A 25,642-nucleotide genomic window follows, 5' to 3' on the forward strand; every position below is an offset into this window, starting at 1 on the left:
ATGTTGTTTTTTATCGTCCTGGTTTTCTGGGGTCCGTCTTTGTTAACGGCTGACCAGAACTGGCCTTTGTACAGTTTGCCGCGGAAAACCGTCCCACTTAGCAGTAAGTAAAGTGACTCTAATGTATTTTATGTGGCATGTTTAAGGATTTGCTTGCATTGTATTGTAAAATGATGTGCACAAATGTTGCTATGCAACTTTGTGTGTATTTGTTAAAGAAAAAATTTGATCCAGGTCAACAATATTCTAAAATCATGATGAATAAATAAATACTAAATAAATCAGTTGATGTTTTTTATGCAAATACTGTCAAACAAGTTAGTTTTACTTTTTAATGTTTAACATTTCGAGTTTCTTAATGGTAGCTTTTACTTGTTTAAAATTTTCATATACTTAAAAATAAAAGCAATCTAAGGACAAAAAAGTATATACAGTAATGAGAGACTTTAGGGTCACAGAGGTTAAAAAGAACCTTTGGCACCAGAATGGATGTTACAGAGTTTGGCTGCTATCTAGGATTATCTAGGATTATTAATTTTTTATATACTTTAAAATAAAAGCAGCCTAAGGACAAATAATTATATACAGTAAAGAGAAACAATAAAAAAATTGGTCACAGAGGTTAAAAAGAACCCAGTGGTGACTCAAAAAGAGCTCCAGGAGTCCGGTGGTAGGAGAACCTTCTTATTAATGTAAGACTGTGCCTTTGGCACCAGAATGAATGTTACAGTATTTGGCTGCTATCTAGGATTATCTAGGATTATTACATTTTTATATACTTAAAAATAAAAACAGCCTAAGGACAAATAATTACATACAGTAAGGCATAAAAATTGGGCATTGAGGCAAAAAACCTTGGCCACAGAGGTTATAAAGAACTCAGTGGTGACTCAAAAAGTTATGAGAACCTGTTGGACAGACAACCATCTCTGCAGCCCGCCATAAGTTAGGTCTTCATGGCAGTGCCAAGACGGAAGTCTGATCAGAGTTTGCCAAACCATTTTAAAATAGGAAGATAATGTTCTCCGCATGCAAAGTCAAACTGGGCCGACAGTTTACCTTTAAACACAACATTGACCCAAGAAACGGCTATGCCACAAGTCTCTAAATAGAGAACAGAGTCTCAGAAAGAGGAAGCGTGTTCTTAACTTTGGCTGTATAGTGATATGTACTCTGTGTGTGTGTGTGTGTGTGTGGTGTGTTAACTATTTTGACTTGTTACTATTTGTTGCATTGTTGCTGATAGGTATTGGAGGGAGTGTGTTTCAGGAGGATGGTGTGTGGAATTACACCATCATGCTGCTCAAAGAAGACATGGGTGTTCTTATCCTTGGAGCTCAGCAAACCATCTTTGCCTTGGATCTTACCAACATAACACAAAAGAAGGCTATGGTCAGGAGAATGCTGAATATTATGATTTTAACAGCATGGTTTATTTATTATTTATAAATTAGCAGGCACGGTTTCATTTAAAAACATTGGGTGAGAGGCAGGAATCCTTCACAGGGTTTCGGACATCCCCCACACCCTTAGACACAGCCAATCAGTGGTCCCCAACCTTTTTCACCCCACGGACCGGTTTTATATAAGATATAGTTTCATTATATTATATATAATGAAAGATATTTAAAATAGAATAAAAATACTACTCACAAATGATGGAAAATCAGTGGGAATCCTGAGCTTTTTTCGCTGCAGTGAGATGCTGCTCCCATCTAGTGGTGATAGGCAACAATAACACCTGAAGTGTGTTGGAAATGAAAGCAGTGTTTTCATTGCTTTTGTAGCGATCTCTAATTATTTGTTCTTTCTGTGCGGCCTGGTCAGTGGCCCAGTGGTTGGGGACCACTGGTGTAGATGCCTGGCTGGCCGATTGCACTAATGAGATTGTAATCTGGATCTCAGGAGTGGTGGGCTAATGTAATAGAATGCTATGCCACCCGAGCACCTTTATTTATTTATACTGTATATATGATTCTTTTTGTACTGTGTGTCAGTAAAATGTGTACCTTTAATTCTTGTTGTATACTTTTTATAGGTTAAGTGGCAGGTGCCCCAAGACATGCAAAGAAAATGTTCAGAGAAGGGAAAGAATCTGAAGGTGAGGTTTCAGTGGTTTTACAGACTAACAAAATGACAAATCAACCACATTACAAGACTAACAAGCACGACAAGATACTGTGTAGATAGTGTAGATACTGGTGGTAGATGGTATGCTGTTCTGGCATAAAAAATCAGAACTGTGAAGTGCAGCGTTGCACTGTAGTAAAGCACAACATTTCCTGTTTTCTTTTTTATTGACAAAGCAGCAGAGCAGTGTTGATAAGGACTATCATTTTATCGGTATTTACTCTGGCTGTATTTGATCCATTAACTTGCTACTGGGGTTGCGGAAGCACTTTGTTTGCACAACTCTGACCAGAATGAAATTTCCTGAATTTTGTCATGCCACAGGCCCCCAAAGTATTTAAATCTTTTTATTTGAATTTGCTTTACATATATAGAGTTAATAAGACAAATCAAATCAAATCAAAGGAAAATCATTTCCTCTTAACATCTTAATTTTAATGGACTGCTTAATCATTAGGTAGAGCTTAATTGGGTAAAAAATAAGCTGTATTTAAATAATCTTATTTGAGTCATATCTATCTTGGTTGGCACGTGTTAAACTAAAAAAATATTGATAGGGGATTTTAAGAAAACAGCCTTTCTAACCTATATGTACACTTGATCATCCATGAAAGTTGCATAATATTTGTGATCACCTCAACTGTTCCTTAAAAATACTGTGTGCACTAGTAAAAAATATTAATTGTTTGTTGTTAGTAGTGCAGTCCCAAGTAACTAAAAAATGATTTTAAAGATATTTTGACTGTTTGATAAACATTAATGCAGCGGTCCCCAACCATTTTTGCACCACGAACCGGTTTCACATAAGATATAAATTCACGGACCGGCAAAGGCAGGAGGATTTAAAGCAGAATAACTACAGAATGGAAAATCAGTGTGACTTCTGAGCTTTTTTCGATGCAACGAGATGCTGCTCCCACCTAGTGGTGAATGGAGACAATAACACCCGAAGAGTGTTGGAAATTGCTTTTGTAGCGATCTCTAATTATTTATTCTTTCTGGGTGGCCCGGTAATAAATGACCCACAGACCGGTACCGGTCCGCGGCCCGGTGGTTGGGGACCACTGCATTAAGGAACATTTTTATTCTGAAAGGAGTGGTGTCTTTCAGGGTGTCAATGCTTCTATCCTTGAGCGGTCACTACATAGTTTGATGAGTATGAAAGCAATGTAAATCTTATAATTAAGCTTTTACAGTCACCATAACTTAGCCAGAGGACCAAGTACCCAGAGGACCTGTTTTGTACCAACATGCTTGAAAAGCGCTGCCCACCATCAAACGACAAATCAGGAAATTTTATTTGGAGTGGTATTCCACCGCTCCAGTACAGTTCCTTACACTTATGTTGGTTTCCATTACATGTATTATTCAAATGTATATATGTGTGTATGTCCACTGGAATAAGCCCACATTATGTCTACATTATGTTATCGTTCAGCTTCTTATGCATGTCGTTCTCATCTTTTGACCTAAAATAACTGTTTAACTGTTTAACATTTGTTGGTCCTGGTTTCTGTCCTCCCTTTGTTTACTTTCCTTGCAGCTTGAGTGTCAGAATTACATACGGATCCTTCATGAAATGCCAGATGGAAGAATGTTTGTGTGTGGGACCTATGCTTTTAGCCCCACATGTGACTATATGGTACGTATCACTTTTATTTTTTGTTAATGTGTTAACGTGTTCTCATATTTTACTGGGACAGGTCTGAAGTACATCCAGTTAAAGTGCCACATTGAAGTGTAGGTTGGAGGTGCTGCTCTTCACAAGAAAGTTCTGTTTTTATGGAAATCTCTAAAGACGTGGGTGATACACAATTCTCTCCCTAGCTTTAAATAGAAACTGGTTTAAAACCTTTAAGCCCACATTTAAAGCCCTTGCTTCACTATGAAGAGTGTTACCAATGTTCCAGCAGCATTAAGTCATGACAGTCATGTTTTAGTGGCTTTTGGCTCTGGTACAGAATAGTCACCAGCTGTAGACTATCATAATCACTAACAGAATAAGTCAAGTTGGTATTCAATTGTATTTCAGTGTGTCTTATAATATATTCATGTTATTATCATTGTATAAGTGTCAAAAGCAACCCCATTAATTTACATTAGTTTAAAATATATGCAGTTCCAGAGGACCATGGAACACATTAACAGGTTTCCCATACATACGTTGAGTGTCAAGGTACCACTGTATGCATTTTTGTGACCAAGCAGATATGAACTTAATATAGATCTTCAATATATTTATTTTTAATTATTTATTATTTAATTATTATTATTTTAATTAGTTTGTATGGTTTCAAGCTTAAGTGGACCAAAATATTCATTGGTTTGGAACGGAAGTTCAGAACTGACAAGAAAATTGAATTCACTGTTGCTATTAGAAATATCACTGCTGCTAAAGGAAATTCTACCATTCAGGCCTTCACACACCCTTTTCATCCTGGACTGTTAATCATTAATGAGTGTGTTCAATAGACATAGAAGTACAATATACAGTGTATCACAAAAGTGAGTACACCCCTCACATTTCTGCAGATATTTAAGTATATCTTTTCATGGGACAACACTGACAAAATGACACTTTGACACAATGAAAAGTAGTCTGTGTGCAGCTTATATAACAGTGTAAATTTATTCTTCCCTCAAAATAACTCAATATACAGCCATTAATGTCTAAACCACCGGCAACAAAAGTGAGTACACCCCTAAGAGACTACACCCCTAAATGTCCAAATTGAGCACTGCTTGTCATTTTTCCTCCAAAATGTCATGTGATTTGTTAGTGTTACTAGGTCTCAGGTGTGCATAGGGAGCAGTTGTGTTCAATTTAGTAGTACAGCTCTCACACTCTCTCATACTGGTCACTAAAAGTTCCAACATGGCACCTCATGGCAAAGAACTCTCTGAGGATCTTAAAAGACGAATTGTTGCGCTACATGAAGATGGCCAAGGCTACAAGAAGATTGCCAACACCCTGAAACTGAGCTGCAGCACAGTGGCCAAGATCATCCAGCGTTTTAAAAGAGCAGGGTCCACTCAGAACAGACCTCGCGTTGGTCGTCCAAAGAAGCTGAGTGCACGTGCTCAGCGTCACATCCAACTGCTGTCTTTGAAAGATAGGCGCAGGAGTGCTGTCAGCATTGCTGCAGAGATTGAAAAGGTGGGGGGTCAGCCTGTCAGTGCTCAGACCATACGCCGCACACTACATCAAATTGGTCTGCATGGCTGTCACCCCAGAAGGAAGCCTCTTCTGAAGTCTCTACACAAGAAAGCCCACAAACAGTTTGCTGAAGACATGTCAACAAAGGACATGGATTACTGGAACCATGTCCTATGGTCTGATGAGACCAAGATTAATTTGTTTGGTTCAGATGGTCTCAAGCATGTGTGGCGGCAATCAGGTGAGGAGTACAAAGATAAGTGTGTCATGCCTACAGTCAAGCATGGTGGTGGGAATGCCATGGTCTGGGGCTGCATGAGTGCAGCAGGTGTTGGGGAGTTACATTTCATTGAGGGACACATGAACTCCAATATGTACTGTAAAATACTGAAGCAGAGCATGATCCCCTCCCTCCGGAAACTGGGTCGCAGGGCAGTGTTCCAGCATGATAATGACCCCAAACACACCTCTAAGACGACCACTGCTTTATTGAAGAGGCTGAGGGTAAAGGTGATGGACTGGCCAAGCATGTCTCCAGACCTAAACCCAATAGAACATCTTTGGGGCATCCTCAAGCGGAAGGTGGAGGAGCGCAAAGTCTCGAATATCCGCCAGCTCCGTGATGTCGTCATGGAGGAGTGGAAAAGCATTCCAGTGGCAACCTGTGAAGCTCTGGTAAACTCCATGCCCAGGAGAGTTAAGGCAGTTCTGGGAAATAATGGTGGCCACACAAAATATTGACACTTCAGGAACTTTCACTAAGGGGTGTACTCACTTTTGTTGCCGGTGGTTTAGACATTAATGGCTGTATATTGAGTTATTTTGAGGGAAGAATAAATTTACACTGTTATATAAGCTGCACACAGACTACTTTTCATTGTGTCAAAGTGTCATTTTGTCAGTGTTGTCCCATGAAAAGATATACTTAAATATCTGCAGAAATGTGAGGGGTGTACTCACTTTTGTGATACACTGTACACTGATTAAAACCACCTCCTTGTTTCTACACTCACTGTCCATTTTATCAGCTCCACTTACCATATAGAAGCACTTTGTAGTTCTACAATTACATCTGTTTCTCTACATACTTTTTAGCCTGCTTTTACTCTGTTCTTTAATGGTCAGGACCCCCACAGGACCACTACAGAGCAGGTATTATTTAGGTGGTGGATCATTCTCAGCACTGCAGTGACACTGACTTGGTGGTGGTGTGTTAGTGTGTGTTGTGCTGGTATGAGTGGATCAGACACAGCAGCGCTCCTTTTTAAATACTGTGCCCACTCACTGTCCACTCTGTTAGACGCTCCTACCTATTTGGTCCACCTTGTAGATGTAAAGTCAGAGATGATCGCTCATCTATTGCTGCTGTTTGAGTTGGTCATCTTCTAGACCTTCATCAGTGGTCACAGGACGCTGCCCATGGGGCGCTGTTGGCTGGATATTTTTGATTGGTGGACTATTCTCCACCAAAACTCCATCAGCGCTGCTGTGTCTTATCCACTCATACCAGCACAACACACACTAACACACCACCACCATGTCAGTGTCACTGCTGTGCTGAGAATGATCCACCACCCAAATAATAAAGCATGCAGAGAAACAGATGGACTACAGTCAGTAATTGTAGAACTACAAAGAGCTTCTATATGGTAAGTGGAGCTGATAAAATGGACAGTGAGTGTAGAAACAAGGAGGTGGTTTTAATGTTATGGCTGATCGGTGTATATTTGTACGTATATATTTGGTACATTTCATACAACATACCCTGTGTTGTGTTCTATCCTTCAGTTATATAAAGACGGCAAATTGACTCTAGAAAATAAAACAGAGGATGGAAAAGGAAAGTGTCCGTTTGATCCAGTCCAGAGATACACCTCTGAACTTGTTGGTATGTACTGCAGGTCTCTTAAATCTTTCCAATACATAACAAGACTTCTCTGAGACAAAACAGAACAAAGAACACACTGTTTATTTAGAGACATGCTGTACATGGATTTAAAGGAAAAGTGCTGCCACTGTACTCCATCTACCAAGACAAAACAATGCAAATAATGTGGGTGTTAATGACTGGTAATAAAATGATTCTAGTATTAAATATGACTGGATTTATTTACAATTTAGTACCCACATCAAATCAGCTATAAACTGTAGCCTGCATTATATAATGCATTAGTGTGTACTTCTACTTTTAGTTAATGTGTAATTACAGATTCAGATTGAAATCACTGGTTGGGTTTAACTATGATTATACAGCTGCATAATTGGGGGTTTATAGTCGTAACAAAGAAAGAAACACAACCTGCCTGAACTAATATCGCAAACAAAAAAGTCTTAATTAAAAGACTACATTATATACAGTCGCAAGAAAAAGTTTGTGAACCCTTTGGATTTCTCCAGTACTCATAAAATGTAGTCTAATCTTTATTCAAGTCATGATGATACACAAACAGCTTCTGCCCAAACATAAATAATAACACAAAGAATAGTACTTAAAGTAAGATGCAAAATGTATATACATTTTAATTAATTGTGATTAAAGAACCAAATTAATCAAGATTAATTGACTGCAAAAATAACTAAATAAAATTTGAACAATTATACACATTTTTATTGCAGGGAAATGTTTACAAATAAAAAATCAAATAAAAAATATGATAAGATTCTTAAATCTAGGCACCCAGGTGGCACAGCGGGATATTCCCCTAGCACACCAGTGCCGAGATTCTGAACTCCTCGGTCGGCTAGGCGCCATCTAGTGGGCATAATTGGCAGTGCCTGCAGGGAGGGATGGCCGGAATATGTGGGTGAGGTCTTCAATCGCGAGTTAACTTAAGCTACTCATCTTTCAGCCAGTTTGTACTGACAAGTCTGTTCACATCATCTGGCAAAAGTGAGGATCTTTTCCTGTTAACTATGAACCCTGCCACTGGAAACAGATGCTCACAGGGTACTAAATGAACCATTTCAACTGATTCAACCTTCTATAGTACCAATAACAGTTTCTGTTGCTGCTGACCAAACACACACAGCATTGAGAGGGAATTTTGGTTAATTCTAGTGTTTCTAATTTTGCTTAAATGGATTTTGATAAGTACATGGCCTGCATAAAAAAAAACCTTCCCCAACTTTTAGAGAATGTTACTCCTAAGCTAACATTGTAATTCTAAAGAAATAATCTATATAATTAAAATAGGCATTGAAAGTACATATTGTATGTGTTATTAGCGTAAGTACTATTTTTCTTTACTAAATGTCATTTTAATAAGTAATTTAGAAATTCTTACATTTCCAGTGAGTTTTTTTAGCACCTGCACATTGCTCCTAGACTGGTAATCTTTTTTATTGTTTTAAAGAAAGTAACAGGGCTTTTAGATTTACATCTTAACAGGCGATTTAGATTCCACCACTTGTTTTTCAGAAAAAGATTTGTACTCCGCGACAGCTATGAATTTTATGGGATCAGACATGGTCTTGATGCGTAGCTCCACAGAAATGATACGGACTGAATTCAAGCCCTCCTGGCTTAAAGGTTAGATTACATGCACACACACACACTCTCTCACACACACACTCACACACATGAAATGATACAATCTTAGCTTTGCTACCGGTCAGCTGGTTGCCCCCTAGCAGGCACTAGTCTGCTGTGTGGGAAATGACTGGACTAAAAGGGGGGTGGGGTCTTAAACGGGTCTTCAAGAGGACACTGGCTGGTGGCCCAAGGCACCTGTACAGAAGTGGTGAAACGAGGAGATGTGTGTGTGACTCTCCAAGCTCGAAACCAACCTCACGGGTCAGTGGACTGCTCATATGTCGAAGGGAGCGTGGGTCAGGTCATTACATCCTACTCTGATGCCATCAGGGTCCCCAGCAGTGGAAGACTAATTGGCTAAACAAACAAAAATACAAAATACAAAAATAAATGACATCCCAGTCCTATCCCTAACCCTAAATTTTGCGTTATCCTGTTCATTGGTACCATGCTACACAAAACACTGGGAGCAGGTGTGGGTAAGTGTGGATATTCATCACTGACTTACCTCCATGAATGACCATGGGGATAATATTCTTCTAGACGTAAGCCATGCTAGACAAACTGCTGATCCATATGGCTTAAGAGTTCCAGACTTGATTCGTCACACAATGTATATATATATGGGGGACAGTGGTAGCCTAGTGGGTAGGGCTTTGGGCTATCAACTGAAAGGCTGAGAGTTCGAGTCCCAGCTCTGTTGCCATGCAGCCCTTAATCCTGACCCTGCACTCTAACAAGCTGGGATATGCAAAGAAATTTAGTTGTACTGTATATGTATATATGATACATACAGTGTATCACAAAAGTGAGTACACCCCTCACATTTCTGCAAATATTTTATTATATCTTTTCATGGGACAACACTATAGAAATAAAACTTGGATATAACTTAGAGTAGTCAGTGTACAACTTGTATAGCAGTGTAGATTTACTGTCTTCTGAAAATAACTCAACACACAGCCATTAATGTCTAAATGGCTGGCAACATAAGTGAGTACAACCCCCAGTGAACATGTCCAAATTGTGCCCAAAGTGTCAATATTTTGTGTGACCACCATTATTATCCAGCACTGCCTTAACCCTCCTGGGCATGGAATTCACCAGAGCTGCACAGGTTGCTACTGGAATCCTCTTCCACTCCTCCATGATGACATCACGGAGCTGGTGGATGTTAGACACCTTGAACTTCTGCACCTTCCACTTGAGGATGCGCCACAGGTGCTCAATTGGGTTTAGTCCATCACCTTTACCTTCAGCTTTCTCAGCAAGGCAGTTGTCATCTTGGAGGTTGTGTTTGGGGTCGTTATCCTGTTGGAAAACTGCCATGAGGCCCAGTTTTCGAAGGGAGGGGATCATGCTCTGTTTCAGAATGTCACAGTACATGTTGGAATTCATGTTTCCCTCAGTGAACTGCAGCTCCCCAGTGCCAGCAACACTCATGCAGCCCAAGACCATGATGCTACCACCACCATGCTTGACTGTAGGCAAGATACAGTTGTCTTGGTACTTCTCACCAGGGCGCCGCCACACATGCTGGACACCATCTGAGCCAAACAAGTTTATCTTGGTCTCGTCAGACCACAGGGCATTCCAGTAATCCATGTTCTTGGACTGCTTGTCTTCAGCAAACTGTTTGTGGGCTTTCTTGTGCGTCAGCTTCCTTCTGGGATGACGACCATGCAGACCGAGTTGATGCAGTGTGCGACGTATGGTCTGAGCACTGACAGGCTGACCTCCCACGTCTTCAACCTCTGCAGCAATGCTGGCAGCACTCATGTGTCTATTTTTTAAAGCCAACCTCTGGATATGACGCCGAACACGTGGACTCAACTTCTTTGGTCGACCCTGGCGAAGCCTGTTCCGAGTGGAACCTGTTCTGGAAAACCGCTGTATGACCTTGGCCACCATGCTGTAGCTCAGTTTCAGGGTGTTAGCAATCTTCTTATAGCCCAGGCCATCTTTGTGGAGAACAACAATTCTATTTCTCACATCCTCAGAGAGTTCTTTGCCATGAGGTGCCATGTTGAATATCCAGTGGCCAGTATGAGAGAATTGTACCCAAAACACCAAATTTAACAGCCCTGCTCCCCATTTACACCTGGAACCTTGACACATGACACCAGGGAGGGACAACGACACATTTGGGCACAATTTGGACATGTTCACTGTGGGGTGTACTCACTTATGTTGCCAGCTATTTAGACATTAATGGCTGTGTGTTGAGTTATTTTCAGAAGACAGTAAATCTACACTGCTATACAAGCTGTACACTGACTACTCTAAGTTATATCCAAGTTTCATGTCTATAGTGTTGTCCCATGAAAAGATATAATAAAATATTTGCAGAAATGTGAGGGGTGTACTCACTTTTGTGATACACTGTATATGTATATAAATACATTTGACTTACAAGCCACCAGTTGAACACCAGTTGAAAGTGACTTTGGAAGACATAAGTTGTTTGTCTTTTTATTTTAGAGCCAACTTTTGTTGGTATGAAGCATGTACCCGAGGGAGAGGGAAACTCGGAGGGAGACGATGACAAGATTTACTTATTCTTTACTGAAACAGCTGTGGAGTTTGATTCCTACACCAAAGTGGAAGTGTCCAGGGTGGCACATGTCTGTAAGGTAAAAATAATAACAGCGACTTTTAATGAAAGAATTGTTTTTAGTGGAAGATAACAGTTATACAGCTAAATAAACAGATTTAGAGACACCTATTTCTTTAGTGTTTCCTCTTGAAGCTGTAGCCCAAGCTGTTCAGAACACCTTGTGCTGATTGGTTAAACCGTGCCTGCAACCTGTGCCTTATTTCTTTTATTTACACTTCTAAAATATACTGTATGTCCAAATTTATTTTAGCCAACAGGTCTATGTACCAAGTGGGCAACTAGTCTGCTTTTGGCTTATTTTCTCACTTCCATTGCTCTACAGGGGGATGTGGGTGGACTGCGGACACTGCAGAAGAAATGGACATCTTTCGTAAAGGCTCGACTGGAGTGTCCCGTCCCTCAAAGCAGACTTCCTTTCCTCATACAGGATGTGTTTCTCTTCTGCCCTGGAAACTGGACCAGCTGTGTCTTTTATGGTGTGTTCACTCCACAGGGGTGAGTATAGTTTCATTTAAATATGCCAAGAGAACAGGTTTTAATGGTTGTTACGAAAAGCAAGTCCCAGTAAGGCTGTTTTGGGGTTTCCGTTATGTAAGTATGTAATGGCAGGGCAGTTTCTTCCAGCATTTGTCAGCTTGATTACTAAAAGCAGCCTCATCCTGTTTGGTTCTGATTCTGGGCACCACAAGCTGACCGGTTCTTAGTGACTGAAGAGGTCTATTGAGTTTGAATATGTCGAGCAGATGTAATGCAATGTATTTTGTCCCAAGGCCATTTAGTGATTGAATATAAATCAGATGTTCTTTAAAGTTGGTTCTGTAGTTGACTGGTAGCCAGGGCATTGGCTTAGAAGATGAAGAAGATATACTTTATTTGTCATTTATACATATACAGATGTACAGTACAATGAAATTCTTTCTTCGCATATCCCAGCTTGTTTGGAAGCTGGGGTCAGAGCGCAGGGTCAGCCATCGTACGGCGCCCCTGGAGCAGACAGGGTTAAGGGCCTTGCTCAAGGACCCAACAGTGGCTGCATAGCAGGGCCTGGATTTGAACCCCCAATCTTCCGATTGATAGCCCAAAGCTCTACCCACTAGGCTACCACTGTCCCTACTTAGGATCTGGAATAATAGGCTTGAACCTCATAGCATTCTAGAATAAGCATGATAGGTAGCCTAGTGGGTAGAGCTTTGGGCTATCAACTGAAAGGTTGAGAGTTTGAATCCCAGCTCTGCCATGCTGCCACTGTTGGGCCCTTGAGCAAGGCCCTTAACACTCTCTGTTCCAGGGGCGCTGTATGATGGCTGACCCTGCACTCTGACCCCAGCTTCCAAACAAGCTGGGATACGTGAAGAAAGAATTTCATTGTACTGTACGTCTGTATATATATATGACAAATGAAGGCATTCTATTCTATAAAGTTACGTTAAAACCAAGCACACCATTGTTTTTCTTGTGAAATTCTCAATAAGTTTGATGTGTCACATGACCCTCTTCCCATTGAAAAAACTAAAGTTGGATCCAAAATGGCCGACTTCAAAATGGCCGCCATGGTCACCACCCATCTTGAAAAGTTTTCCCCCTCCCATATACTAATGTGCCACAAACAGGAAGTTAATATCACCAACCATTCCCATTTTATTTAGGTGTATCCATATAAATGGCCCACCCTGTATTGCGATTCAGCGGTAGCTATCTGACTGTTGTCTATGTCTTTGCATGGCATGATATTTTAAGTGTTTTATTTTTTGTTGCAGCTAAATGTATGTAGCAATTTAACCCAACAAATGGTCAAAAACATTACCAGAACTTAACAGAGTAGCAGGGTGACTCACACAGCTTTTTTTTCTCTGCGGTTCAACACATTTTTATAACTTTTAGGAACTTGTGGTTTGTCAGCTTGTGGTTTCAATTAATAATTTGAAGTGTTGTTTTTATTTATGAACCAACTTACATAGTAGTGGAACCAACAACATGGTGGTGGGAGTGTCGCACAGCAGTGTGGGTTAAAATCCTTAATAAAATAAAAATCCTTTTAAGTCAGAAGTGAACTTGCGGAGGCCTCAAATATTTTTAGCACTCAAAATGGGTCACATGCCGGAAAACCCCTGAAATAGTTCAAAACTTCAAAATTTGAATATCAAAATATTTTGAAAATTGTATTGCTTATATTTGCAGTGCTTTAGAATTAAAGTGCTTAATATCTGAATATACTTAAAAGTCACATGTCAGGCCAGAAAGCTCCATGTCATACATACATTCATCTATATGCTGTGATTTCGTCAACAGGGACAGTTCTCAGTATTCTGCAGTGTGTGCCTACACGATACAGGAGATCAGGAAGGTGTTCTCTAAAGGCAAATTCAAAGCACCAGTTACTGTGGGAACAGCTGAAAAATGGGTGACTTACACCGACAGCCTTCCCTTTCCTCGTCCAGGAGCTGTAAGTTTACTAAATATTAACTATTGAGTTAATCATTTAAACAAGTTAGCAATAGAGGAACTACATATATCCTGGTGATTAAGGATAAAAATACATACATACACACACATACATATATATACATAAATACACACATATACATACGTAAACACACACACATACATACAGTGTATCACAAAAGTGAGTACACCCCTCACATTTCTGCAGATATTTAAGTATATCTTTTCATGGGAAAACACTGACAAAATGACACTTTGACACAATGAAAAGTAGTCTGTGTGCAGCTTATATAACAGTGTACATTTATTCTTCCCTCAAAATAACTCAATATACAGCCATTAATGTCTAAACCACCGGCAACAAAAGTGAGTACACCCCTAAGAGACTATACCCCTAAATGTCCAAATTGAGCACTGCTTGTCATTTTCCCTCCAAAATGTCATGTGACTCGTTAGTGTTACTACGTCTCAGGTGTGCATAGGGAGCAGGTGTGTTCAATTTAGTAGTACAGCTCTCACACTCTCTCATACTGGTCACTGAAAGTTCCAACATGGCACCTCATGGCAAAGAACTCTCTGAGGATCTTAAAAGACGAATTGTTGCGCTACATGAAGATGGCCAAGGCTACAAGAAGATTGCCAACACCCTGAAACTGAGCTGCAGCACAGTGGCCAAGATCATCCAGCGTTTTAAAAGAGCAGGGTCCACTCAGAACAGACCTCGCGTTGGTCGTCCAAAGAAGCTGAGTGCACGTGCTAAGCGTCACATCCAACTGCTGTCTTTGAAAGATAGGCGCAGGAGTGCTGTCAGCATTGCTGCAGAGATTGAAAAGGTGGGGGGTCAGCCTGTCAGTGCTCAGACCATACGCCGCACACTACATCAAATTGGTCTGCATAGCTGTCACCCCAGAAGGAAGCCTCTTCTGAAGTCTCTACACAAGAAAGCCCGCAAACAGTTTTCTGAAGACATGTCAACAAAGGACATGGATTACTGGAACCATGTCCTATGGTCTGATGAGACCAAGATTAATTTGTTTGGTTCAGATGGTCTCAAGCATGTGTGGCGGCAATCAGGTGAGGAGTACAAAGATAAGTGTGTCATGCCCACAGTCAAGCATGGTGGTGGGAATGCCATGGTCTGGGGCTGCATGAGTGCAGCAGGTGTTGGGGAGTTACATTTCATTGAGGGACACATGAACTCCAATATGTACTGTGAAATACTGAAGCAGAGCATGATCCCATCCCTCCGGAAACTGGGTCGCAGGGCAGTGTTCCAGCATGATAATGACCCCAAACACACCTCTAAGATGACCACTGCTTTATTGAAGAGGCTGAGGGTAAAGGTGATGGACTGGCCAAGCATGTCTCCAGACCTAAACCCAATAGAACATCTTTGGGGCATCCTCAAGCGGAAGGTGGAGGAGCGCAAAGTCTCGAATATCCGCCAGCTCCGTGATGTCGTCATGGAGGAGTGGAAAAGCATTCCAGTGGCAACCTGTGAAGCTCTGGTAAACTCCATGCCCAGGAGAGTTAAGGCAGTTCTGGGAAATAATGGTGGCCACACAAAATATTGACACTTCAGGAACTTTCACTAAGGGGTGTACTCACTTTTGTTGCCGGTGGTTTAGTCATTAATGGCTGTATATTGAGTTATTTTAAGGGAAGAATAAATTTACACTGTTATATAAGCTGCACACAGACTACTTTTCATTGTGTCAAAGTGTCATTTTGTCAGTGTTGTCCCATGAAAAGATATACTTAAATATCTGCAGAAATGTGAGGGGTGTACTCACTTTTGTGATACACTGTATGTATGTGTGTGTGGTTATGTACAGTGTATCACAAAAGTGAGTGAAATGAAATGTAACTCCCCAACACCTGGTTCACTCATGCAGCCCCAGACCATGGCATTCCCACCACCATGCTTGACTGTAGGCATGACACACTTATCTTTGTACTCCTCACCTGATTGCCGCCACACATGCTTGAGACCATCTGAACCAAACAAATTAATCTTGGTCTCATCAGACCATAGGACATGGTTCCAGTAATCCATGTCCTTTGTTGACATGTCTTCAGCAAACTGTTTGCGGGCTTTCTTGTGTAGAGACTTCAGAAGAGGCTTCCTTCTGGGGTGACAGCCATGCAGACCAATTTAATGTAGTGTGCGGCGTATGGTCTGAGCACTGACAGGCTGACCCCCCACCTTTTCAATCTCTGCAGCAATGCTGACAGCACTCCTGCGCCTATCTTTCAAAGACAGCAGTTGGATGTGACACTGAGCACGTGCACTCAGCTTCTTTGGACGACCAACGCGAGGTCTGTTCTGAGTGGACCCTGCTCTTTTAAAACGCTGGATGATCTTGGCCACTGTGCTGCAGCTCAGTTTCAGGGTGTTGGCAATCTTCTTGTAGCCTTGGCCATCTTCATGTAGCGCAACAATTCGTCTTTTAATATCCTCAGAGAGTTCTTTGCCATGAGGTGCCATGTTGGAACTTTCAGTGACCAGTATGAGAGAGTGTGAGAGCTGTACTACTAAATTGAACACACCTGCTCCCTATGCACACCTGAGACCTAGTAACACTAACAAATCACATTACATTTTGGAGGGAAAATGACAAGCAGTGCTCAATTTGGACATTTAGGGGTGTAGTCTCTTAGGGGTGTACTCACTTTTGTTGCCGGTGGTTTAGACATTAATGGCTGTATATTGAGTTATTTTGAGGGAAGAATAAATTTACACTGTTATATAAGCTGCACACAGACTACTTTTCATTGTGTCAAAGTGTCATTTTGTCAGTGTTGTCCCATGAAAAGATATACTTAAATATCTGCAGAAATGTGAGGGGTGTACTCACTTTTGTGATACACTGTACATACATATATACATAAATACACACACATACAGTATATATATATATATATATATATATATATATACATAAATACACACACATACATATATATATACATATACAGTGTATCACAAAAGTGAGTACACCCCTCACATTTCTGCAAATATTTTATTATATCTTTTCATGGGACAACACTATAGAAAAAAAACTTGGATATAACTTAGAGTAGTCAGTGTACAACTTGTATAGCAGTGTAGATTTACTGTCTTCTGAAAATAACTCAACACACAGCCATTAATGTCTAAATGGCTGGCAACATAAGTGAGTACACCCCACAGTGAACATGTCCAAATTGTGCCCAAAGTGTCAATATTTTGTGTGACCACCATTATTATCCAGCACTGCCTTAACCCTCCTGGGCATGGAATTCACCAGAGCTGCACAGGTTGCTACTGGAATCCTCTTCCACGCCTCCATGATGACATCACGGAGCTGGTGGATGTTAGACACCTTGAACTCCTCCACCTTCCACTTGAGGATGCGCCACAGGTGCTCAATTGGGTTTAGTCCATCACCTTTACCTTCAGATTCCTCAGCAAGGCAGTTGTCATCTTGGAGGTTGTGTTTGGGATCGTTATCCTGTTGGAAAACTGCCATGAGGCCCAGTTTTCGAAGGGAGGGGATCATGCTCTGTTTCAGAATGTCACAGTACATGTTGGAATTCATGTTTCCCTCAATGAACTGCAGCTCCCCAGTGCCAGCAACACTCATGCAGCCCAAGACCATGATGCTACCACCACCATGCTTGACTGTAGGCAAGATACAGTTGTCTTGGTACTTCTCACCAGGGCGCCGCCACACATGCTGGACACCATCTGAGCCAAACAAGTTTATCTTGGTCTCGTCAGACCACAGGGCATTCCAGTAATCCATGTTCTTGGACTGCTTGTCTTCAGCAAACTGTTTGCGGGCTTTCTTGTGCGTCAGCTTCCTTCTGGGATGACGACCATGCAGACCGAGTTGATGCAGTGTGCGGCGTATGGTCTGAGCACTGACAGGCTGACCTCCCATGTCTTCAACCTCTGCAGCAATGCTGGCAGCACTCATGTGTCTATTTTTTAAAGCCAACCTCTGGATATGACGCCGAACACGTGGACTCAACTTCTTTGGTCGACCCTGGCGAAGCCTGTTCCGAGTGGAACCTGTCCTGGAAAACCGCTGTATGACCTTGGCCACCATGCTGTAGCTCAGTTTCAGGGTGTTAGCAATCTTCTTATAGCCCAGGCCATCTTTGTGGAGAGCAACAATTCTATTTCTCACATCCTCAGAGAGTTCTTTGCCATGAGGTGCCATGTTGAATATCCAGTGGCCAGTATGAGAGAATTGTACCCAAAACACCAAATTTAACAGCCCTGCTCCCCATTTACACCTGGGACCTTGACACATGACACCAGGGAGGGACAACGACACATTTTGGCACAATTTGGACATGTTCACTGTGGGGTGTACTCACTTATGTTGCCAGCTATTTAGACATTAATGGCTGTGTGTTGAGTTATTTTCAGAAGACAGTAAATCTACACTGCTATACAAGTTGTACACTGACTACTCTAAGTTATATCCAAGTTTCATGTCTATAGTGTTGTCCCATGAAAAGATATAATGAAATATTTGCAGAAATGTGAGGGGTGTACTCACTTTTGTGATACACTGTACATACGTAAACACACACACATACATACATACATACATACATAACCACACACACACATACATATATACATAAATACACACACATATATACATACATAAATACACACACACATATATATATATATACATAAATACACACACACACATATATATACATAAATACACACATATACATACGTAAACACACACACATACATACACAACCACACACACACATACATAACCACACACATACATATATACATAACTACACATACATACATATGTAAACACACATACATACATACACACACACATACATATATACATAACTACACATACATACATATGTAAACACACACACACACATACAGTGTATCACAAAAGTGAGTACACCCCTCACATTTCTGCAAATATTTTATTATATCTTTTCATGGGACAACACTATAGACATGAAACTTGGATATAACTTAGAGTAGTCAGTGTACAGCTTGTATAGCAGTGTAGATTTACTGTCTTCTGAAAATAACTCAACACACAGCCATTCATGTCTAAATAGCTGGCAACATAAGTGAGTACACCCCACAGTGAACATGTCCAAATTGTGCCCAAATGTGTCGTTGTCCCTCCCTGGTGTCATGTGTCAAGGTCCCAGGTGTAAATGGGGAGCAGGGCTGTTAAATTTGGTGTTTTGGTTACAATTCTCTCATACTGGCCACTGGATATTCAACATGGCACCTCATGGCAAAGAACTCTCTGAGGATGTGAGAAATAGAATTGTTGCTCTCCACAAAGATGGCCTGGGCTATAAGAAGATTGCTAACACCCTGAAACTGAGCTACAGCATGGTGGCCAAGGTCATACAGCGGTTTTCCAGGACAGGTTCCACTCGGAACAGGCTTCGCCAGGGTCGACCAAAGAAGTTGAGTCCACGTGTTCGGCGTCATATCCAGAGGTTGGCTTTAAAAAAATAGACACATGAGTGCTGCCAGCATTGCTGCAGAGGTTGAAGACGTGGAAGGTCAGCCTGTCAGTGCTCAGACCATACGCCGCACACTGCATCAACTCGGTCTGCATGGTCGTCATCCCAGAAGGAAGCTGACGCACAAGAAAGCCCGCAAACAGTTTGCTGAAAACAAGCAGTCCAAGAACATGGATTACTGGAATGCCCTGTGGTCTGACGAGACCAAGATAAACTTGTTTGGCTCAGATGGTGTCCAGCATGTGTGGCGGCACCCTGGTGAGAAGTACCAAGACAACTGTATCTTGCCTACAGTCAAGCATGGTGGTGGTAGGATCATGGTCTTGGGCTGCATGAGTGTTGCTGGCACTGTGGAGCTGCAGTTCATTGAGGGAAACATGAATTCCAACATGTACTGTGACATTCTGAAACAGAGCATGATCCCCTCCCTTCAAAAACTGGGCCTCATGGCAGTTTTCCAACAGGATAACGACCCCAAACACAACCTCCAAGATGACAACTGCCTTGCTGAGGAAGCTGAAGGTAAAGGTGATGGACTAAACCCAATTGAGCACCTGTGGCGAATCCTCAAGTGGAAGGTGGAGGAGTTCAAGGTGTCTAACATCCACCAGCTCCGTGATGTCATCATGGAGGAGTGGAAGAGGATTCCAGTAGCAACCTGTGCAGCTCTGGTGAATTCCATGCCCAGGAGGGTTAAGGCAGTGCTGGATAATAATGGTGGTCACACAAAATATTGACACTTTGGGCACAATTTGGACATGTTCACTGTGGGGTGTACTCACTTATGTTGCCAGCTATTTAGACATTAATGGCTGTGTGTTGAGTTATTTTCAGAAGACAGTAAATCTACACTGCTATACAAGCTGTACACTGACTACTCTAAGTTATATCCAAGTTTTATTTCTATAGTGTTGTCCCATGAAAAGATATAATAAAATATTTGCAGAAATGTGAGGGGTGTACTCACTTTTGTGATACACTGTACATACATACATACATACATACATACACCCATCATACACACATACATACATAACCACACACATACATATATACATAACTACACACACATACATATGTAAACACACACACATACATACATACACACATACATACACACATACATACATACATACATACATAATTAATACAAATTATTTAAACAAAAGAATAAATATTTACATATAAAAACATGCCTACTTCTTTATTTTCTTTTATATTCAATGTACATGCCTCCCCACACACTTCTCTTTAACTGATGGGAAACCACCAACCACTTCTGTATATTGGCCAGAGAGCTTTTACACAAATTGACGATCACCCTCATCAATCATCTCTTTTTTCTTTTGCTGTTTGTGCCTGCGCCTCTGCCACTAGTAGAATTTACTGTCACCCATCCTGTCTTTTCTCACCCAGATACAGCCAATTGTGTCATTTAAGTGCCTCACCAGGTCACTGAGAGTCAAACTCAGGTCTCTGCAGTGATGGACTGGTTAGTGTGTAAGAGTGCTGCACCATTAAATATTTAAGGTGAATCTTAGACTGATTTGTGTTCTTTGCTGCTGTTTTTCTTACTCTTTTTGTCCAGTGCATAAATAATGAAGCAAGACAGCGTGGGTTTAAAAAGTCCTCAGACCTTCCTGATAAAACCCTTCAGTTTATCAAAGACAAGCCACTGATGGACCAGGCAGTGCGGCCTATGTCTTATCGCCCCCTGCTGGTGAAGAAAGGAGCTGCGTTTACTCGCATAGTGGTGGCCAACACGACTGCACTGAACAGGAAGAGCCATCAGGTCATGTTTATTGGTACAGGTAATGAAGTTATTCTACTTTATGTCATTTTTAAATGAATAAATATTTCACATTTACAGCATTTAGCAGACGCTTTTATCCTAAGCGACTTACAGTTGTGACTGTACACATAATACAAGCAATACAATCAATTGAGAGTTGGAGCAATTGTAAAGTAATTCGCGTATCATTAAAGTAAAAAATGACATGAAACATGACAGGCTTGAAATTTTTATAATTTCTGCAGCTGCTTTTTCTGTGACTAAACAATGAAAAAAGTTTATAGTGTTTTTAAGTGGTGCAGCGGTATATTCCGCTAGCACAGCGCTTCCCAACCTTTTTTGCACCACGGACCGGTTTCATATAAAATATAATTCCATGGACCGGCCGGGGAGAATAACTATACTGCTCACAAATTAGCTTTTTTTTGCTGCAATGAGACACTGCTTCCACCTGGGGGTGATATGAGACGATAAACACCCGTGTGTTGGAAATAAGAGCAGTATTTTCATGGCTGATGTAGCGTCTCTAATTATTTATTCTTTCTGTGCGGCCCGGTAATAAATGACCCACGGACCGGTACCGGTCCGCGGCCCGGGTGTTGGGGACCTCTGCGCTAGCACACCAGCTCCCGAGATTCTGAACTCCTCGGTTCCATTGGTCGGCTGGGCGCCATCTAGCAGGCATAATTGGCAGTGCCTGCAGGGACGGATGACCGGACTATGTGGGCGGGGTCTTCAAAGGCTGTGTAAGAGTCAAAAAAGGTCAAAATATATGAATTTACAATAAATTAAGTAGATTATTAATTTGGTGCTGTAGAACATTCTATAATGTCTTTCAACTTTGTGCCAAGACCTCCTTATTCCTTGTTAGTGAACATGATTGACTATAGCTGGTGACTTCTTTGAGCCTATTTGAAGAGGGCTACCTTATAGGAATGATTACACCCCGTTAAAAATTAATGAAAGTAAATGCAACCACTTATGCTGCCAAAGTTAAGAAGAAAGCTTGAACTGACACCTTATACTGAAAGAGATTTGTCTGGCTAGTGAGATGTAGCTCACAAAGAACCACAAGCAGGTCTGCTATGAGTTCCCCCATTCAAGAACCAAGATTTAACATTTGCTTATTGTCCACCACAAATCCAGGAGCAGGCATACTTAATGAAAAGTCATATAAACATATGTTTAATTGTGTGTGTGTGTGTGTGTGTGTGTGTTTTGCAGAAAGCGGTTCAGTGTTAAAAGCAGTTAACTATGATGGAGAGACGATTATAACAGATGAGGTACAGCTGTTCAAGCTCTCGGAACCAGTAAAGACACTTCGCTTGTCCACCACGGTGAGATTTCTGTAAACAGCACAAGCGCCCACTGCTCATTTAGAACCGACTATCAGGGTTTTATAATGTAACTGCTACAGGGGAAAAGGCACCCTTTTATAAACATGCAGGAGGTGGATTGGCTAGTCTTAAATTGCCCTTGGGTTTAAAAAAACCTGTCAGGCTGTACTCGTCTTGTCCTCAGTGGTATTAGGCGACACCTGGTTTTTGGAAAGGTGTCTAGCACCAATTATTAACATGAATCATTTTCTTTTTTCTTGTCATTTTGTACTTATATGTATATATCAAAAAAGTATGTATTTAAAAGCCTAAACAAGGAAAAACTAAAATAAAAGGGGGGAAGTATTCAAATACCATAAATACATTTGTTGTCAATTACAGCTTTAATAGTAATAATTCACTTTTTGCCGCATTATAGTTCAATTTTGGCCCATTCCTTTCTTATTCAGCAAACCATCTTCCATTCCCCCACTGTGAATGAATAAACTGATTTTAATCATAACTATCTGTGTGTTCTATTAGGGTCAGCTGTACATAGGTTCAGAAGTGGCTGCAGTGCAAATGCCACTGAGTTTCTGTGGTCAGTACCGCTCCTGCGTGGACTGTGTGCTGGCCAGAGATCCGTACTGCGGTTGGGACCTGACTGCTAACAAATGCACTGACATAAGCAACATAAGCTCAGATACACACAGGTACTGAGTTGATTTGAAGTATTATTTTGAAAGCTGTATGATAATTCTGCACCATGTCTAGTTGTTGTATGTTACTTTAATTACTGTGCTTTAGCTCATACTGTGAAGCTGCAGATTTTTTGGATTTATTCTGTCCTGTCTCCTACAGTGAAGTGATTCAGAATCTGAGTGGTGATGCTACACGGTGCCCTGCAGCTGGTATGTTCAGCAATGTCTCAGCTTTGTACATCCATCCATCCATCTATCCATCCATCCATCCATCCATCCACCCATCCACTCATCCATGCATCCACCCATCCACTCATCCATCCACTCATCCATCCATTCATCCATCCACCAAATCTATCCACCCTCCCACTCATCCATCCATCCATCCACCCATTCTCCCATCCACCCACTCAATCATCCATCCATCCGTCCATCCAACCACTCATCCATCCATCCACCCAACCCATCCACCCACCCATCCATCCATCCACTCATCCATCCACCCATCCATCCATCCATGCTTTGTACATATACAGTACACATAAGTATATAAAAACATATTTTTTAATCTCTGTCATTTTGTGTACATTTGTTACAGAAAGCCCTAAGCCCACGAACATCTCCTTCCACCTGGGCAGCACAATCAGGCTGATGTGCCAGCCAGACCTGGTCCAGGTTCAGTGGCATGTAGATGAGCGCCTAATCGAAAACTCAGAGACGTACCACATTCAACCCAACAGCCTGCTCATCCTTAACGCTTCAGCTGACGCAGCCGGCCACTACACCTGTAGCTCTGTAGAGTCCTTTCGTGGAAGACGTTATGTTATCCAGCATGCCATGTACGACCTTACAGTGGATGCTGGAGAGACTTTGCTGCTGTCACAAGAGCAGAGTCAACAGCAAACATTTTTAGCCCTCCAGGTCATGGTGGTCCTCTTGGCACTGATGTTATTTGGGTTAGTGATGTGGAACTGCTACAAAGGGCATTGTAACCTACTGGGATTCAGCAAAAGAGCGCAGAACACAGAAGAAGGGCAGGAAACTTTAAAAACTGAATACGCTTCTGTTTCAGTGCCGGAAAAAGCATGAGTGAGAAGGAATTCCAGATATTGACTTGATTAAGGAAGCGTCTTCCACTGTAGTAGACATATGGACCTTTGAGGCAAATTATAATAATACAGATTGTCCTAACTCACCAGACAGTATGATGTTGCAACCAGTTGTTGTTCTATGTACTTCTAAAACAGCTGGTATTCAGTGTAGGATTTATTTGTCATGGTTGTTTAAAGCAGATGTGATCTTGTAATAGGTATGTATTGGAAAATGTCAAAATTTGAAGAACTCAAGCCGCTCAGGTGACGCAGCGGTAAAAAGACACGCTGCAACCAGGGCTGGATTCTGAGTACCTCGTATCGAATCCAGCTCTGCCTCCCCGGTTCGAGGCTGAGTGGCTGTATGAGCAACGATTGGCCGGTTGCTCAGTTGGGGGGTGGGACAAAGAAGCAGATGTGGGTCTCTCTCTGTCAGAATGCAATTACGACCTCTGCCGGCTGATTAAAGGCGCCTGCACAGAGATGAGGGAAAAGTGCCCCTAGGGTGTGTCTCTCCGCATGCAACGCTAGGTGGCGCCAAACTCATCAATGTGCGGGTGGCAAAAATGCATCCGGCTGCTGCTCATGTTTTGGAAGGGGTTATGGGTTAGCTTCGATCTCCTCGGTCAGGGCAGGGTTCAGCATAGACAGAGAGGAAGCACGATTCAAATTGAACAATTGGATGCGCTAAAGGGGGAGAAAAAGGGAAAGAAAGAAAAAACTTGAAGATCTCTGCTACCGGTTGTCTGGGCGCCATCTAGCGGGCATAATTGGCAGTGCCTGCAGCAGACAAAATTGGCCACTGTGTCTGCTGGGTGGACAGAATATAAGCATGATAAGCCTCATGTGTGAATCCACAGAAGCATGGGCATAAAAAGAAGGGACTGCGCCCGAGTCGGAAAGGGCTCTGGCTTCACAAGTCTTCTCTTATCATAGGACTAGTGTTGTAGAAACTGTTGTGTGTCTTTTCTGCACGTTGGGTACTGAAAATGTTTAAATGCACTGTAAAATGCAATGTAATCTAATAACGAATGCACTGATAATGTCCCAAGCTGTTATTTCTTATCTAGTATACTGATAGGAAAGTATGGGTTTAGATGGCCATTGAACCACTGAGCCATTGAGCCCTTCTGCTCATGCTCATGGCGGCCACTTGTATGGTCGTCCCAGACTGAAATGAGGACAGGTGTTTACAATTAAGTGTCTTTCTTGAATGGAACAATGTATGTTTAGTTTAGTTTTCACCCTGCCAGGGTTGTATAGAGTTCTTCTGTGAATGACTGATGTCACCATTAACTCACCTGTAAATGCAGTTTTAGTTCTGAACTTTACTGA

General features: G+C 41.6%; 1 protein-coding gene across 1 annotated transcript; it reads left to right on the forward strand.

Annotated features, from left to right (window-relative positions):
- On the forward strand, positions 1 to 24,305 carry sema4e (semaphorin 4e). The gene is made up of 14 exons (XM_062987260.1): positions 1 to 103; positions 1,247 to 1,392; positions 2,039 to 2,101; positions 3,674 to 3,772; positions 7,076 to 7,175; positions 8,706 to 8,816; positions 11,301 to 11,452; positions 11,759 to 11,931; positions 13,726 to 13,879; positions 20,996 to 21,218; positions 22,424 to 22,536; positions 23,059 to 23,228; positions 23,377 to 23,426; positions 23,815 to 24,305. The coding sequence occupies exons 1-14, from the start codon at positions 1 to 3 to the stop codon at positions 24,303 to 24,305; spliced, it is 2,148 nt and encodes a 715-aa protein (XP_062843330.1).
- The last annotated feature ends 1,337 nt before the right edge of the window (positions 24,306 to 25,642 follow it).

This window comes from Trichomycterus rosablanca, chromosome 25 (assembly GCF_030014385.1).
Source record: "Trichomycterus rosablanca isolate fTriRos1 chromosome 25, fTriRos1.hap1, whole genome shotgun sequence".
Taxonomy (NCBI): Eukaryota; Metazoa; Chordata; class Actinopteri; order Siluriformes; family Trichomycteridae; genus Trichomycterus; species Trichomycterus rosablanca.

What these genes read in the sequence shown, in the direction of transcription:
- sema4e (XM_062987260.1), top strand. Translation starts at nt 1, where the DNA reads ATGTTGTTTTTTATCGTCCTGGTTTTCTGGGGTCCGTCTTTGTTAACG. An exon ending in TAACACAAAAGAAGGCTATG is followed by an intron (nt 1,393 to 2,038) that starts GTCAGGAGAATG and finishes TACTTTTTATAG; the next exon opens with GTTAAGTGGCAGGTGCCCCA. An exon ending in CAAGCCCTCCTGGCTTAAAG is followed by an intron (nt 8,817 to 11,300) that starts GTTAGATTACAT and finishes TTTTTATTTTAG; the next exon opens with AGCCAACTTTTGTTGGTATG.